Here is a 17,303-nt window from a genome sequence, read left to right as displayed (position 1 = left end):
TTCATTAGTGGGAGACAAGAGGAGTCAAACAATCGGAACTTGAACGTCCCCCAGCCCGCTTCCTTCTTCCCGCGGCGTCCCAGCAGCCCCCTGCCGTACCTCGTCCCGGGAGCGGGCACGCGTGGATCTCGCAGTCGTCCCCCCAGCCGGCCCCCACCGTGCAGCAGCACTCCTGCTTGGTGGCGTTGCGAGACACGACGTTGTCGCAGAAGTTGGCGTCGTTCAAGTTGTAGTAGCACTCTTTTCTCTCCTCGCCCCGGGGGGCGGAATGAGGGAGCAGAGCGCCGGGCGTCGGCCCCACGTGAGCTGTGGGCGATCAGAGGTCAGAGGTCATGGTTTGCTGAGGCGGCGCTCGGGCGGCGCAGTACCCTCCCCCGGCCACCAGGTGGGCCTGCTGGCGTGTCCGCAGGCAGGGGCGCAGGCATTTCACCCGTAAGCTGCAGGCTTAGCCAAATGGAAACACTGGCATGTGAGTCCACACACCGGTCGCTCTCACATGATTGATTAACACACGTCGAAAGCAAACAGCGGAATGTGGCAAAAAGGTACACAGAGGCATAGCTGGGGTTTAGTGCCCGGGCAGAAGAAAAAACATCCCCGCCTGAGGGCGCGCCGCCTAATAATGTAAATACCCCCCCCCCCCAATTCGTGTACACATACGCCTGTCGAGATGGAGATGCGATAGTGTTTCCATTACTCAAAAGCCCTTTACTGTCACTCTGGAATCGCGGTACGTTGCACATCTGTAACCTCTGCACTTGGGATCATTTTAGCGGGGGGGGGGGGGGGGGGGAGGGCGATAATCGCCAGCGGCTACACCTTATCCCTGTTTGTCTTGGTGAGGAAGTAGGTTTACAGTAACTAGGCACTTAGGTTATTTACTTGGCTCTACTGGAGGAGTTACTTCATCGCTTCTTTTTTCGGGGGGGGGATTAGTCCGATAGAATGTTTTGCAGGCAACCCACCCAGTCATAACCCCGGGGCCCATAAAACAAATGGAAACTGCCAGGTCAAGAGACGTGGAGTAAGTCATGTCCGCCTCGTCGCCCTTGTTTGGATAATGAGAGACGGCTCATTAAATCAGGGAAAACTCCGTCTCCCAATGATGGGATGGAGAATTAAGTCCCGTGGGTCACAGCGAGTGCGAGTCCTGCTCCATTACCCAGGGAGCGGCACTGGCTGGTGAGGGGATCAAATTCCTCATTGTCGTTGGGGCAGATGCACAGGAAGCTGCCGTCGAAGTTCTCACACGGGGCCTCCCCGCACAGCGCCGAGCTCATCTCGCACTCGTTCACGTCTGAGAGAGACAGGAGAGAGGGGGGGGGGGAGGAAGGGGGGGGGGGGGGGGTCAGCGAGGATCAGGCACGAGAGCGCACCGAAAGCATCTCCGTCACTTCGGAGGGAAACTCGACAGCGATTACTGGGCTTCAATTAGGCGTGAGGAGAGCGTTCTTGTACACATGCGTTGCTCTTGTGGGTCCGACGGTGTCGTCCACTTAAGTTAGCGTGACTCATTCGTTGTTGGTTTTAGAAACACACACACACAGTATCCCCCAGGGGTGGGAATCTCTCACCTCACGATTCGATTCGATTCCGATTCAGAGGTCAACGATTCGATTCTAAACCGATTATTGATGCATCTCGATTTTCTAAATTTTCTCAAATCAGAGTTTGCTACTCAGAGGTTGCGAATCACTTCCTAGTTTATTTGATAATTAAAGAAAATCAAAAGATGAATTACCTTCTCTAATTTTTTATAAGAGAAAAAAAAATCTTTGTCACAAATATTATTTTATTAACAATCATTTTTCTTTTAAATGAAGAAAAAGCTGCTCTTAGTCTCAGACCGGTCCGTATTTGTAAAATACCGGAAAAAAAGTCCAAATCTGTGAATATCTTGCCAACTTTCAATACGGATCGACTTTTTGGAAAAAGGAAATAATGAGGTAAGATGTGCGCAGGCTCCTCCATAGTTCGGTAAAGTTATTAGATATTCAGATTCAGACTGACGGACCGGGCTGCGAGCTGGACGCATTGCTCTTAATGTGCCGGTAATGATGGTAATTGATGGTTGTAGCTGGTTGTCATCTACGCTCCACTACGGTTACCGAAGGGGGGCGTTTGTTTTTTGACGTAATTTCGACTTTTTATCCCCTTTCTTTAGTGCGGAAATGGGCTTCTATAGTTGTGTGAACGCATCACTCCAGCCAATCCACAGACGGGGTTTGTAACCAATCAGGTGTAGAGACCATGGTGACTGGCTCCGCCCCCTTACTGTCAAAAAGAAAAACAGCGAGCGCTAGAAAACACCTTCGAGCCCGAGCGAGCAAATATCTCGGACGGACTTTTTTAAAAAAAAATTATTTCCGATTAATAACTTTTCTTAATCGAGACCGAATCGTTCTAGAGAGAATCGAGAGAAATCGAAAAATCGCCCACCCCTAGTGTCCCCACACTTATCTTTTCTGAAGTCATTATTTATTGAGGAGCAGTTACAGACCGACACACGTGCCCGTGTCTCCCGGCGGGTTGGCGTAGCCCTGGTAGCACTGGCAGCGGAAGGAGCCGTCGGTGTTTTCGCAGAAGCCGTAGTTCCCACAGATGGTTTCGTTGGCGCACTCGTCGATATCTGCAGGGCGAGAGGTGAGCACAGCGCCGATGTTTACAACGTCAATCTCGTGCCGCGGCAGACTCCTTAAACGCGCCGCCGCTGTTCCAACATAAACATCGCCACCGGCGTGACGTTACAGTAACAACATAAATTATAACACCGCCGTGCGCACATCAGACACTTCATCAGGTCAGAAAAAAACTCCCAATGTCAATCAATTCAGGGGGGGGGGTCACAGGGAACGTGAGTCAGAGGAGGAAGAAGTGACGCTGAGGATGTTGGCGGAGGGACGGGGGGAGTTTACAGCGAGCAGCCAGCGGTCAGCGTTCACACTTCCCGAGCAGCCGAGCGTCCGGACACACTTCGGAGTGTCGGGCGTTACGCGAAAGGCTGGTGAGCTTTTAATAGAAGCAGTCAGTGCTGCACGTCGGTGCGTGGGAGAGAGACACGGAGGTGGGGGCCCGTTAACGCCGGCACCGCTGACGCCTCTCGCTGTTTAAACGCAACTATTGTAAGCAGTTTTCTCATTTCTTGGCGCCCTGAGTGCAGCAAAGAGGCCAGAGACTGATACGGCTGCAGGGCGAGTCTGATTGTAATTGTTTGGAGAACAATCACAGAGTATAATGATCACTTTTTGAGTTGCATTCATTTGTTCTGGGGTCAGTTTTGTTGGCCGCGATGCTAATAGACCGGTACTAAACAAGCAACGTTTGTGTTTTTCAGTTCGGCTGAGCTGTTCTTTGTGTTTACTCGCTCGGCGAAAAACCCGTTTATACGACATGTCTTATTTATCCGGTTCAATCTTAACAGCGTCTTTCGGCCACATAGCGAGAAATGTGTTCCACCGCCACCACAAGTTGTTCTTCAAAGTTAAGACGTACCGTTAAAAAAACTGATTCAGCGCCTGGCGATTGACAAATAATGAGTGAATGAACTGCACTGATGGAATCAGGGGACACACCACGGTGCCTGTTCTTCTGACTCTTTGGTTTCATCACAATTCCCCATGACCGTTTGATTCAAAGTTTCCATGACCGAGTGTCCCGCAGACAACAAAACCACAACAACCGAACAACCGAGTCCAGCGGCCCCGATTCCCGCGAGCCGCCTTTTGTGGAGTGCAAAGCGCAGTCATTCACATATTGTCTAAACTAGTTTCATTTAGCCTCTGAGCACTCATAAAGGATGTATCAACAGAAGAAAGCGCGCCAGAAAGACCACGAGACGTTTGATTTGAACAGTGTGCTTGGCCGGGGGCCCCCGTCCACCCCTCCAACGCCGGGGGGACGAGTTCTCCGTCAGCCTTCCTGACTTGGCCGCTTCTCCGACGTGCCTCCCGGGTCACAGACAGCGGCTCCCACAAGCTAATAAAACTGCAGAGAGAAAATTCCCTTTCTCAATTGTTAAAAAAAAACCTTTAACGGGGGAAAAGGCTGACGAGGAGGATTTGTGCCCACTAGTCGAGGACTGCTCGACTAGTGGGCACAAAAGATGCCCGCAAGATGATGGGACACATACTGAGAAACGCCAACCCATCGGATTGGCGTTTGGCAGCAGAGGATTGAGATGCCGAGCCGGCGAAGTGCGGTTTGGAATGTTGGAATGACAACGGGCGCCAGGTGGGAGGCCGGATGAGAAAGGTCGCCTGCTGATATATGAAATAATCAGTTTCCACCGGGATATTTTCATTCACGTGTAACGTGGAACAAAATCTTTTGCAAACCACAGGAGATGCAATCAAGATCACCCTGCCGGGGAGGAATGAGAGCATCGCGTCGATGCAGTTGTTACCTGACCGGCCGTCTGTCCTTTTAAGGAGAAAGTCAGTGTGCTGTTCCCGGCACTAATGGTTTGTTGGAAAAAGTGAATGATACAAAATGCGATAGTCTCACACCATCAGGACCCAGGGTTTCCCTTTCTTACGTCTTTCCATGTAACAATCAGTCAGGACACACACGGTGCTGTAAATTGCCCTCAAAGGGAAAAACTGAGGCGGGCTGAAAGTGGGAGGAGTTCAGCTGAAGTGGGAGGAGCTGACGGTGTCCAATAGGCACCGATCCCAACGGTCCGATCCAGAAGGACCCGCTTCCTGGATCCGGTGATGCTGCGGGGGGGTGGAGGGGTAATGGTGTGGTCTGAGCACATGGTGGCAAGCAACAAGAACGTAGGAATCAGTGGCTGTTGGCTCACCCTCTGCGGCCCCCACTCCCGTATTTCCACGAGCAGCCCCCTGTCTGATTGCACCCATATGCAGAGGTTATTTCACAGGAGGAGGAGAGCAATTGGTTTGCTTGTACTCTTTATCTGAAATTAGATCTACAAACTCTGATGGGTCAAATACTGCGGAGGTTAAAATGTATTATCACTGCTGCACTGCTGCACAACAGCATGATCTCACACACACACATGGTAAAGGCTTTACATTTCTATACGTTTAAAGAGTTTGGGAGGTTAGCAAGAGTGTGACCACAGACAATTTCCGCCTTTGGGGAAGTCTTATTAAAGACAAGGCTTAGTTTGAGGGAGCTTTACGAGCATGATGGGGAATTAAAGCTAAAAAACACAATCACCCGCAACACATACTGCTTTTTTTTTTCTTCCCTGAGCCAAAACGAGCTCTGTGTACAGCGTAAGAACCCGTTTTCCCCTTTTGTGTTATGGTTTCTTAATCTAAACGAGCGCTGCACTGAGCCAAACACAACCGCTGCCCCTTTTTCGAAAGGCCGGTGAGTAAAAATAAAAAAACGGCCCTCACAGAAAACTGCAAATTACAGTTTATGGCCTCTTCTTCAACATTTGATGATTTTTACAAGCAGACTAAAATGCCCGGGAGTAATTGAGCTCCCTCCCCGGACTTTTATTGGGGTGACGGCAGCATCTCTCCCATAATTTGCCATCGCGAGGCGAAACAAGCAACTATTGTGCGCGGTGCTCAATCCGGGGGCCGAAGTTTGTGTCACAACACACAACAACCCACACAAAATAGTCAAACGGGGAGTTTTGTGGCACGAAAAAGGGACCAAGAAAGCAGTTTGAAGGCCCATGTGAGCTGCTTAGCCGTGTTTTGACTGCAGCAGTAAAGGAGCGGAGGTCAGCAGCTGCTTCCAATCTTCCCTTATCACACTTCAGCCGGTGCCAGACAGGCAACGCCGTAAAGTGCAGCGAGGAGGCGGCGATACCGTGGGCCGGGATGAGGGTGATGGAGAGGGAGAGGGAGGGGCGGAGGTCTGATCTGTCACCGATCGGCGTATTCGCTCCCGCCCCCCCGATCTCCGTCCAATAAAAACCCAGGGTCGTGAGAACATGTGGGGCGGCCGCAGCGATACGGACTCTGCTTCTCCTTCTGAGAGAACGGAGACCACAACGAACCACGTGCACACACACACACACAATCCCCCGAAAAAACACCCGCAAGGCCAAGCCATCGTTCGGGCGCTGGGATTCTGTCTTAACAACACGCAGACTTTCGTTGTGGTCTCTGATGTTCGTCACAGACCAGACGTGTGGTTTAATGGCGCTACGAGAGCAACAAACACAAGCGAAACAAAGAACTCAAATGGTTTTGCAACAAGCCAGACTAATAGCCCGAGGTGTCTACTCATGCACGTACACGCTGGGGAGGGAAAGAGGCCAAGACTGTCCCAGTCAAAAGGGGAACGGCCGCGCTCAGGTTCCAACGAGCGTACCCTGCCAGAGACACTCCATTAGCGCCGGCGTCCGGAGGATGAGACCGCTATCAGCCGCTGGCCTCGCACGCCCGCCTTCAATCAGCGCGCTCCTCTTTCTGAAGTGCCCTCGTTCCAAAACCACTTCTCCCCCGTGGGCCTCCCTCGTGCACGACCTCGAGTCCCAGATACGTTTTTGATTCGCATCAGCCTCTTTGTTTCTGCGTGCCAAACAGATATCAGTACATGTGCACCGAGGGAGTGTCCTGCAGAGGATGTGGAGTGCCGAGTTGATTTGAGGGTCTTTAACTACAGCACAAATGGTGAAAAGTACAAAAAAATAGGTCCGATGCAATCAACCGTTCTCCGCTTCACTCTGAGGTCTCTTGGCCTCAAATGGGCCTGTTTTCTCCTCACGTAATTGGACGTGCTGCTGCTTTAACTGTCGTGTGACCGCTCACCGCAGTCTGTGGCGTCCTCTCCCTGGAGGCCGGCTTGGCAGCCCATGAAGCAGCGGTAGGAGCCGATGGTGTTTTCGCAGCGCCAGGTGCCGCACACCGAGCTACCAAAGTCCTTGCACTCATTCTGGTCTGCACATTAAAAAAGAAAGGAAAGGGACAGATGTTGGTTACTCGCTGACAAACAGAGGCACAAAGACAACCGCACATGCAATCAGACACTCACAAGGACGCACTCCACACACACACACACACACACTCATGTTCACTGTTCCACTGTTCTTCTGCTTCCAGCGTAACGGCTGCGCAGCCAGGAGGCCTGCGGTGTCCTCGGTAAACGCAGCAGGCAACCAGAATGGCCAAGAACAATATTATCGCAGCAACCGAAGAACTTGTGAGGGAGCTGGAGGGAGACGTTCCGCGGGGAGAAACACCTCCCGCTCACAATAGGGGTCATTCATACTTCCCTCGGGGGGGGCGTTCAGGCACCCCTCACCCTTTGGACCGTGGAGGGAAGCCTCGGGTCCCCTTCCCGGAGCCCGGTCACCGCTACCTATGGATAATCAACGCCTAAACGCAGCAGGACATTTAAACCGCATATGGAGACAACGGAGAGTAGAGAACCTCGGAGCGGAGGAGGAAGGGGGGGTGGGGGGGGTCAACATTCACTGCGACACACAGAAGGGAGGCTCCTCCGGTCGTACCTTCGCAGTCGGCCGTGTCGTCGTTGAACTTGAAGCCGGCCTCGCACAAGCACATGAACGAGCCGTCGGTGTTCAGACACTCGCCCCTGATGCACACGTTGCCTCCGCTGCACTCGTCCACGTCTGAGGCGGGGGGGGGGGGGGGGGGGGGAACGGGGGCACGGAAAAGAGAAAGGGAGGGTCTTCAGATTAGTCACGCATCGATTATCACCAAACCGCTGCTCCTCGTGAGAATCACAGGAAGAACGTGTAATCAGCACGAGGGGGGAATTGGCCCTTTGGAGCACTTAACGGTAGACTGGAAAACAGGAAACACAGGAGGAAAAAGAAAGATCTACCTCAGCTCTCCGAGACTGAGAACATTTCCCTCCGACTCGTAAAAAATAATGATGGATACGACCTGCTTGATAAGCTGTAGATTGGTGTATAATTGCGGAATTACAGCATCATTTGCGAGGCACTTAGACTTGCTGTTAAAGTTAAGGGGGGGAAAATACATCGCTCCTCCAACCTTTGAACAACAACAACAACCAATTAATACATAAATATGCTGTGAATGGAGAGCTTTAGATCACAATCGGGGACTTTAAAGCCTGCGTTGAAAGGCACAGCGAGGTCACAGCTTGAACTTCAAGTTACATGTGTTTCAGTCCTTTATCGCGATGCGTTCTGTACTTGCTGAAACGCGGTCCAGGCCGAGCATCATCTGAGCCCCACCTGACCTATAAGCATCTTTCATTGACTCACACACCCTCATCCAGAGGGGTCTGGCTTTTATTGTGTCAGCACTGTACAAAAATACGACAGCCGCTGATTTATAGGATAATTAGAGGCCAGTATTTGTTGTGGCGGGCGGCCAAAGTACCTGAAGCTGGCTGGACAGTTTGCTCAGAGTCTGCGTATGATGTCTCAGGCACTCCGAGGCCAAAACGTCCGTCCCTGCTCGAGGACTAAACCTGGTCCTCTACCATAAGACAAACTTTAGCCATTTAAAGAGCGTGGAGGGACCCGAGCCTACCTGCTTCACATCACGACAGGGTGTTTCACTGCCAGACGTCCTGTCGTTCGCCTCGTAAACCGCAGCACACACCAGAAACAACACGGATCCAATTCGCACATCCTCGCCAAGTGATTTCATGTATTGTGAAAGAAAAATGCTACAATTTGTTGAAATTTAAAAAAGCGTACTCGGCCCGAGGCTCAGGCCTAATTGTTCTCCCCCCGTCGCTCGTGACCGGTGGGCCGCCGGGTGCGGCTGGAAAAATATGGAACTGGTCTGCGAAAGGTGGAGCGAGCCGAGGCGGTTGACGAGGCTCGCTGGGCTCACCAGACAGGAAGGCTGGACTGTGCACCCTGGGCCAAGTGTCCCGGGCCCGACCTCGGCGCCCAGGGGCAGTCTGCTGACGACACGGTCAGTCCCTTCCACTGATTTCCCCCGTTTTTGCCTCACCCAACTACGCAGAGCGCTTAAAAAAAGCAATTTCTCACCGCTGTAACCGCTGTCAGGGCGGTGCGTCGCTGTACCTTGGCAGCCGGTGCCTCCATCGTTGGTGGCATATCCGTCAGGGCAGATGCACGTATAGGAGCCCTTTGTGTTCAGGCAGTCGGCTTCCCCGCAGATCCCCGTGGCGGTTAAACACTCGTTGATATCTGTCACAAGTATTCACAGCTGGGTCAAGACGCCAACCATGAGGTAAGCTTTAAACACTCAATGGTATATGTTATGAGTCAGGTGACGCAGAGTGTGTGTGTGTGTGTGTGTGTACCTCTGCAAGACGTCCCATCCACCATCTCCAGCCCAGCGGGGCAGAGGCAGTCATAGGAGCCGACGGTGTTGGCGCACCGGCCTCCCACACAGAGGCCGGGGTCTTCGCATTCATTCACATCTGCATTAAGACACACGCACACATATGTCGTCAGTATGACACATCACACCGGCTGTAAATCCCCGGCTCTCGCTTTGAACTCGCCCCCAAGTTCTGTCATTGGGATGACGAGCTTCCGGACCACAGTGAACATGTCAGTGACTTGCAACACCACATGTAAAAAAAAAAAAAAAGCATTTCAGGGGGCCTCTGTGGGCCGTCGCCCCCGCCGGGTCGTACCTTCACACGAGAGCCCGTTGGGGGCCACGGTGAAGCCCGGGTCACAGGCCATGCAGGCGAAGGAGCCCGCCGTGTTGGTGCAAACGGCCATTGGGCACACATCCGGCCCGCGGCACTCGTCAATGTCTGCGACGCAGAAGAAGAAGAAGAAGAAGAAGAAAAGGTTGGATGCAGGCGATCGCTTTAAGCAACAGAACCTCTGCTTTTCACTAACCAGCTGTTGAAAATGCTAAAAATGATGTATGTGTGTGTGTGTGTGTGTGTGCGAACCAACGTGCAGTAAACAAAGCCCTCTTTGTTAGATCGCACCGACGGTCGTTTATTAAAAAGGGTGGAAAGATAAGTATGCAGGATGGTCATTGACTCCAGAACAGCAAGCGTTTACAGGTGGCACATAAGTACCGCGTCTACAAACAGTCCGCGGCTCGCTGTTATATGATCACTGCAGATTCCTAGAGCCGTTACAGATTGGATTCCCTGCAGAGAAGATAGTGTGGGCCATTGTTGAGCGTGCCTGGAGGTGAACATGGCGGGTTCACCGGGGTGAGCTTTCTGCAGTGCACGGAAAGCAGGGGAGTGGTTGACTTAATTTCAAATTAAGCCCTTAATATTTTCCATGGCATCGGAGACGTTCATTAAAATCCTATCAGAGGCCGACTTGGCTTGTTTTGTGAAAAATGTTCCCAGCGTAAAGACACAGATCAGCAGGGAATCTTCCTCTCGGTCAACATCAACGCTTCCATTCAAAAACACACCGCGGTATATATGACCAACTGAGTCAACGTTTGAATCCATTTAAACACGCATCCCTTTCCTGCTTCTCATGAAGTCATGACAGATTCAGCCTCCAGCAGCCAATTCACCGCATTGATCTCATAAATCACGTCAGGGCAAATTACTCCGCACGGTAAAGATGTAATGTAATTGTCTTCTGGGTCTAATGTATTTCTGTCTTACTCCAGTCTTTGGTGCCTATGATGCAATGTTGACAAAGTGACAGCGCAGAGTGTTCTGAGCAGGTAGGTAAACGCAGGTGTAGTTTTACCCTCACAGCCGTAACCATCCTCAGACAGTCGCAGACCGGCTCCACAGCTCCTGCAGGTGAAGGATCCTGGGGTGTTGGTGCACAGCTGGTCGGGACACGTGTTAGCCACCGAGCACTCATCCACATCTGGACCCAAAGACACGGACACGTCACAGCACACATTAGCATCTCTGGCCTCAAATGAGTAAATGCCCGCCGGTGGTAATCAGTTGGACGGGTAATCACTGGAACGAGGAATTACGAATGTCCACACGGGCGGCGAATATTCGCCTGACATCATCTTGTTCTGTTTGAGGGGCCGTGTTGAGCAAGGATCAGGCGAGCGGTGCCAGAGGCCGAGGGGTACAAGTCCAGCTATGATGTGATGTCTGGGAGGAGGATTTGGGGATTTTGGCGTCGGATGATAGTTATTTGTGGGTCCAGGCTGTCACACCTGATGCCGTTTAAACACAACCAGCTGGCAACCGCGTTGAATGGAGCTGGCGCACGCATTCTTTTATTAGGTCATAAAGTCAAAGGGTGGAATGGTAAAAAAGAGGAGGAGGAACAGCCGGAAGCCTCACCGTCACAGCGCTGTCCGTCCTCCGAGACCCGGAAACCGGGCGGGCAGACGATACATGTGAAGGAACCCTCAGTGTTGGTACATGTTCCCTGGGGGCACGTAGTGGGCAGCGCACACTCATTGATATCTGCCGTTTCAAAAACACAACACAGACTGTTAAGACGCTGCCGGACAGCCCAAAAAAAAAAGACCCCATTTCCTGACGGGAAGGCGATGACCAACAGTTCTTTCAGGCTGAATGACATGCAGTAAAAAGTGATGTTGAACAAACCCACCTTGACAAAGCTCCCCGTCAGACGTCACGCTGTAACCCGTGGGGCAGTTCTCACAGGTGTAAGAGCCTTCTGAGTTTAGACAGATCCCGTTGGCACAGGTAGAAACGGACTGGCACTCGTCCACGTCTGCGTGAGACACACGCACGGCAGCACAGACGTGCACGGACACCGATTACTTCTTAGACCGAACGGTGTGCGGAGGGAGTTCGTTGGCAGTGAGTGGTTTTAACGTTGGGGTGACAAACTATCCAGATGTGTTAAGTGATCCTTCAACAGTTGTGAAAGCACTAATGGTTTCTACTGAGTGATGGAGCACAGCTGGAGGTCGAGTTTACCTTGACACCTCTGCCGGTCTTGAGAGACGGTGTAGCCGGCCTTACATCTGGTACAGGTGTAGGATCCCTCCGTGTTGGCACACACGCCACCGAGACACAGATCCCCCAGGGCGCACTCGTCCGTATCTAGGAAGCACACACAATAAATTCACCACGAGTCGTGCAGACCGATCTACACCATCTACCAATTAATTATCGAAACAGTACCTTCACATCTCAGTCCATCAGCTGATGGACCGAACCCAGGCCTGCAGCTCTGGCAAGTATACGAACCGGCTGTGTTGATGCAAATTCCCGCACGGCACACATTACCAGTTGCGCACTCGTTGACATCTAACAAAAAAAACAAAACAATTTGCAGACGTTATGCCGAGCGTTAAAAGAGCTCCACAAGCTGAGAAGTATGATGGGATGAGTTACGCCCAAAAGCTAAAAAGTTAATTCTTTGCAGAACCTTCACAGGCTTTGCTGTCTGAGGTGAGTTGGTAGCCATGGTTACAGGTGCATTTGTGCGTGCCGTCCAGATTGAGGCAGCGGCCGTGGAGACAAACCCCGGGGAGCCCGCACTCATCCACATCTGGAGGGAAGACAGGGAGGAAAAAAAAAACTGCTTACTCTTTGCAGTCTTTTTTTTTTTTTTTTTTTTAAACCCTTCAACGGAGCCGTGAGGCTTCTGCAGTAGCACCGCGGAGTGGCATCAAGTGTGCCGGCGACCAAGGTCGACCATTTACCTTGGCAAACGTTGTCCGGTGCCAGTTCGTATCCTGGGAAACAGTTGCACCGGAAGGAGCCGTCCGTGTTGACGCACCTGCCCCGACCGCACGCCGTCTGGTTCAAGCACTCGTTCACATCTGAGGACAGATGTCGGGACATGACACAACGTGTGATACGTGTGCAATTTGGTGCAATTTCAACGGGAAACAGCAAAAACAAATGCGTTTGAGCTAAATGCTGAATAAATCAAATATATGATTGCACAACAGGAACCATTACATTACATCAGTGCCTCATTCATGAGAGCCTTCTACTATGAGTCAGTTGACCCAGGAATTATATTTGTGGGAAAACCTCATGCTGTAATAATATTTTATAGCGGAAGTGTTAACAATGGCAATTTTTCAGCTGAGGGGAAGATGTGGAGGGAGAAAGCCTGGTCATGTGAGTGTAAGAGAGGAAGAAAAAGGAGGGAAAGGAAGGAAAAGTGTTTGTCTACAAAGAAAGCGTAGAGAGGACATGATGGAGGTGCTGATTCAGAGCGCTCGCACGGCGTGAAACCCGGAGTCACAGACGGGGTTTTGTTTGCCCAGACGTCTGTCCGTTTAACCCCATGCTTTGTTTCTGCAATCTTCCCACATCTCTCAGGCCTCCGCGATAAGCCCTGACAGGGCAATGGAGCTGTTTTTTTCTATCAAACCAGCAATTAGGCTTATCCAGGATTTGGCCAATTGGGCCCAAACCGCTGTGCTGCTGACAACCGACGGAGGCGAACACTGGAAAACGTGCGCCGATGTTTTAACGTGACTCTCGCAGTGCCGGACTGCAGACTCTGGGTAAAGATATTTAGCACCAATGTTACCCGATTTACGGCGTTCCTCTCAGTTGCTGGTTAAACAACACAGCTTTATTTACAAAAAATGAATAAAATGAGTGGACCCACAAACCGAGAGCAGCTGAAAGCAGAGTTTCTTTTGCAGGCCAAGATGTTCAGAGGCAACAAGCAAGGACAAAAATGACAAGTACATTTCCATATTTTCTGTCTTTTTTTGCTTTGAGCTTTTTCACATTTCTGCTCCTCTCACGCCAGGAGATCAGGTTTCCAAACCAATTAGAGAATTAGAAGGGGAGGTAGGGGTGGGGGGGGGCAAGGCCACAGAGAGGGGACGCGTTAAGTCAAACCAGTCAGGCTCTTATGTAAGCTCAGATGTTAACAGAACAAACGCAGAATGTCTTTTGTTGGCCATTTGCGCATTCAAATCTAATCCTGGAGAGTTTAACAGCGGCCCGCGGACGCCACTATGGGCGAGCAAAGGCCTTTTATTTGCGGGTCGGGACCTCTTCGACACAGGGGAGGCGATCCTTTGACCTTCTCGTGCGTCTCCTGTGGGTGCTCGGCCCTCATGAAGTCTCCGTTGGGCCCAAAAGCACAGCGGCCGGAGCTCTCCAACAATAACACGCTGTTTGTTCAAGGCTGCGCCCTGGAGAAAATATTTGGACTCTCCCAAATTGAGGTATTTTAAACAATCTTTTTACGGCGGCCGGTGACATCAAACGATCGGCAGTAAAACGGTGAGCGTGTTGAAACAATATTGAGAGACATGCAGAGGCAGCCAGGTGGAGGAAACAGCGAATGGAGAGAGCGGGTGTAGGCTGCCGCTCGGCACCACGTCTTTATCATTTTCGTGTCACGTCAGCGGTCAGTGTGCCCCCCCCTCCTTTGAGCAAAAAGCAGCGATTCAGTGAAACTACGTCAGCTTTGGGTGGTGGTGGTGGTGGTGGTCTTACCCACACATCTTCCCCACACGGGCCTGAAGCCCGGGCCGCAGGCTTCGCACTGGAAGGAGCCGGGAGTGTTGATGCAGAGGCCGTTGGGACAGGAGCCGGGATCTCTGCACTCATCTACATCTGCTCGGGGGGATTGAGGGGCGGGACAACAATTTGAATTAGTTGTTGCTCAAACAGTGCTCACATGCATGGCAGAAAAGGGCGCGTGAGGTCACGGATGACACTGTGTACAAACAGACGAATCCCTCCGTCACGGACTGAGCACAGTTTTCTTCCTGGCTCGGACTCGAGGAAAATACATTTTTGTTTTGATCCCCGGTAATTTGCTACCGAGCCCCACAACAACACGGCCCGTGCAGGATTGTGCAGTTGAAGTAACCCGATGTGTGCGTGGGCGCTTGTGCGTGCGTGTCACCTTCGCATTGGCCTCTCCCAGACTTGGCGTAGCCGCCGTCGCATTCACAGGTGTAAGATCCTTCTGTGTTGACGCATTCGCCATTCTGGCACTTGTTGGGCATGCTGCACTCATTAATGTCTGCCAGTTTGAATGAAAACCAAGGAGAACGGAAAAGAAAGTGACTATTGTGCTCCGAGGCATTAATTAGGGCAGGATGCATTTTCCGTGAACAGCGCTGACAGACAAGAACTCGCGGTTCTGGAAGCCCGTGGTGGCTTTCATCCATTGGAAACGAGTCTCACCTTGACAGAACTTGCTGTTCTGGGTGATCACCTGGCTGTAGCCGCTGTGGCATTGACAGGTATAGGAGCCATAGCTGTTCACGCAGCGGCCCTTCCCTTCGCACGGGTCGCCGTCACATTCATCCACGTCTGCGTTGGGAGACGGGGAAAGATAATTGAAGGCAAAAAGCAGAGAAGCGGGGAATCGTACCCAACGATACAGTCAGTTCCCATCTCCCTCTACCTCCCCCTGTCTGTTGCTTACCGATGCAGTTGGTCTGCAGCGCGCCGAGCTTGAACCCCGGCTCGCAGCGGCAGGTGTAGCCGGTCTGCACAGGAATACATTTACCAGGGCCACATACGGCGGGGGCGGTGGCACACCGGTCGATACCTGCAAGGAGCCACAGAGATGTGCACGGTCATTACTCAGACAGACAGACAAGTATATTTTGGACTTACGGTGACGTAACTTTACTGGCACTGTAAAAAAAAAAAGAGAAGAGAATGCATTCCACCAGCACATGTTGTTGTCCATGGGAGCCCATCTTGCTGTTTTATAGGTGAGGTCTTGGACGGGGGTTTTACAGCGTCGTAGTGTTCTAACAGGTGGGTACGGAGCTCTTACGCAGGCTTCAGCGAGAAGCAGGTCATGCACGACGGAGCCTGACGTTTTGTGCGTTTTTTCTGTCCTTCACCGTCCGAATGGACTGTGGTACAACTGACAGTGAACTGGACCTCATCCCAAGGACGACTGTAAATTCTAACCCCTCCTCTCACTCTCTCCTTCACCCCAATACACGCGATGACCTCGCCGTCCGCCCCCCCTTCCATTTCTCATAAATCTGTGTCAGCTCAGCGGGGCCCTTGTTCTCTCGCCTTCTCTCACTCCAGATTGGCCAAATTGGCTCTGAGAAAAGGGGGTCAAATAAAAGCATTATACAAGCTCTCCTCGCTTTAGCTCTGGGTAAGCCCAAAAAAATGCCTTACGCGATGTGCTGCTGTCTGCCAGCAGCTCGGCTCTGCGGTTCCATCGTTGTTCTACCCGCTCGTCAGGCGCCAAGAGTGTGTCAAAGGAAGAGCGATACATTCAAAACGTGTGTGTATTCAGGGGAAGTTACCTGCGTCTGGGTGTGTGCGGGTCGTGTCCTCTGAATCCGAGTCTGGAGAAGCCTCTGTGAGGAGATGGAGAACAGGTAAGCGCAAACTGACACTGAGACACAAAAGTTAATTCTAATTGTCTGCAAGCTACAGGAGACACGGGCTCCGCTGTCACTGAAACAATGATCATCGCTTTCCTCCGGCGCTGAAAACAGCACGAGGACCAGAATGAATCGAGTAGACTCAATTGCACGCAGTCAACCTTCAGACTTTAACGCCAATGTCTTCGCTGACGGGAGGGCAGCCCAGAATGAAGACTGCCACCAGCGTGAGCAATTTATAGAAAACGCTTTACATGTCCATGCCAGACCGAACGAAATTGGCTTTTGAGCTCTTTTGATTCCCAGCAGCCGTTGACAGAGAACGGGCCGTGTTTTATGATCTGTGCGATTAAAGCCAAGAGACAAATACCTGGATAACTCGGTGGTGAGTCAGTCACAGCGGCTGGCTAGGAAGCAAGCAGATATTATTATTGCACGTCAAGGATTTTGGTTCCATTTCATCAACATTTTGTTTTCATGCAGCATGTCAGATTTTGTGAGCATATCACGCGTTAACTAGGTGAGTATCGACCAAAATGTGGTCTGAATAAGTTATATAATCATAACAAAGCGCTCGGCTGAGATAGCTAGAGCGCACATCGTTCTGAGATAAACATTTCAAAAATATGCGCCAAGAGGTTGACAGGGAGGGAGAACTCACCGGGATCGGAATTTCTGCATCTGTGACGAGACAGGGATGAAGAGGAAAAGTCATTTATTTTATCTTATAGTTATCTGTGGCAAAAAGTTGACATTCTGTTCGTTATTAACCGACACAGCGGTCCGTGTTCTCTTTACACTTTCAGCTTTGGAGGTCTTTATTTCACATTACGTCACAAAAGAAGCGCAGACTGCCGCTAATGGAAAAACACGATGGGAGACGAGGAAAAACGATATCTCTGATAATGAAGACGAAAATCCCTAAATATTTACAGAATTGTCTCCTCATACAAGTCCAAATGTCCTAGCTTTGCCAATAAAGTAGTTCACGAGCATTAAATCTGAGAGATACATTTACAGGAAATCCTGAGTATTTAGATTTATGGCCATTGAGGATTACTTGTGCATTGCCGTGATGCTGAAACAAGCTTCACTTTGATGGATCGGGGACTTAAGAGCTACTCCAAATGTATTCAATATTGGATCAAGCATGTATTTATATAT

The 17,303-nt window shown here is 51.1% G+C and overlaps 1 protein-coding gene across 5 annotated transcripts in view; it reads right to left on the bottom strand.

Annotated features, from left to right (window-relative positions):
* Positions 1-17,303, bottom strand: part of LOC120833175 (latent-transforming growth factor beta-binding protein 2) — a 60,092-nt gene that overhangs the window by 4,710 nt on the left and 38,079 nt on the right. For 2 of the 5 annotated variants that reach the window (XM_078089383.1, XM_078089382.1), the window contains exons 13-34: positions 16,801-16,820; positions 16,510-16,546; positions 16,059-16,112; positions 15,206-15,331; positions 14,962-15,090; positions 14,678-14,797; positions 14,263-14,382; positions 12,492-12,611; positions 12,215-12,337; positions 11,968-12,093; positions 11,761-11,886; positions 11,426-11,551; positions 11,152-11,277; positions 10,589-10,714; positions 9,544-9,669; positions 9,205-9,324; positions 8,927-9,088; positions 7,439-7,561; positions 6,738-6,866; positions 2,501-2,629; positions 1,163-1,297; positions 100-306 (exon numbers count right to left, since the gene is read on the bottom strand). In XM_078089383.1, the coding sequence (XP_077945509.1) occupies positions 100-306; positions 1,163-1,297; positions 2,501-2,629; positions 6,738-6,866; positions 7,439-7,561; positions 8,927-9,088; positions 9,205-9,324; positions 9,544-9,669; positions 10,589-10,714; positions 11,152-11,277; positions 11,426-11,551; positions 11,761-11,886; positions 11,968-12,093; positions 12,215-12,337; positions 12,492-12,611; positions 14,263-14,382; positions 14,678-14,797; positions 14,962-15,090; positions 15,206-15,331; positions 16,059-16,112; positions 16,510-16,546; positions 16,801-16,820 (2,610 nt within the window). The remainder of the gene's footprint in view (positions 1-99; positions 307-1,162; positions 1,298-2,500; positions 2,630-6,737; positions 6,867-7,438; positions 7,562-8,926; positions 9,089-9,204; positions 9,325-9,543; positions 9,670-10,588; positions 10,715-11,151; positions 11,278-11,425; positions 11,552-11,760; positions 11,887-11,967; positions 12,094-12,214; positions 12,338-12,491; positions 12,612-14,262; positions 14,383-14,677; positions 14,798-14,961; positions 15,091-15,205; positions 15,332-16,058; positions 16,113-16,509; positions 16,547-16,800; positions 16,821-17,303) is intronic. The other 3 variants (XM_078089386.1, XM_078089385.1, XM_078089384.1) reach the window with 2 other exon arrangements.

The sequence above is a fragment of the Gasterosteus aculeatus genome, chromosome 15 (assembly GCF_964276395.1).
Source record: "Gasterosteus aculeatus chromosome 15, fGasAcu3.hap1.1, whole genome shotgun sequence".
In the NCBI taxonomy this organism is placed as follows: domain Eukaryota; kingdom Metazoa; phylum Chordata; class Actinopteri; order Perciformes; family Gasterosteidae; genus Gasterosteus; species Gasterosteus aculeatus.
The sequence above is the reverse complement of the archived record's forward strand: the minus strand, read 5'-3'. Positions and strand labels throughout refer to the sequence as shown.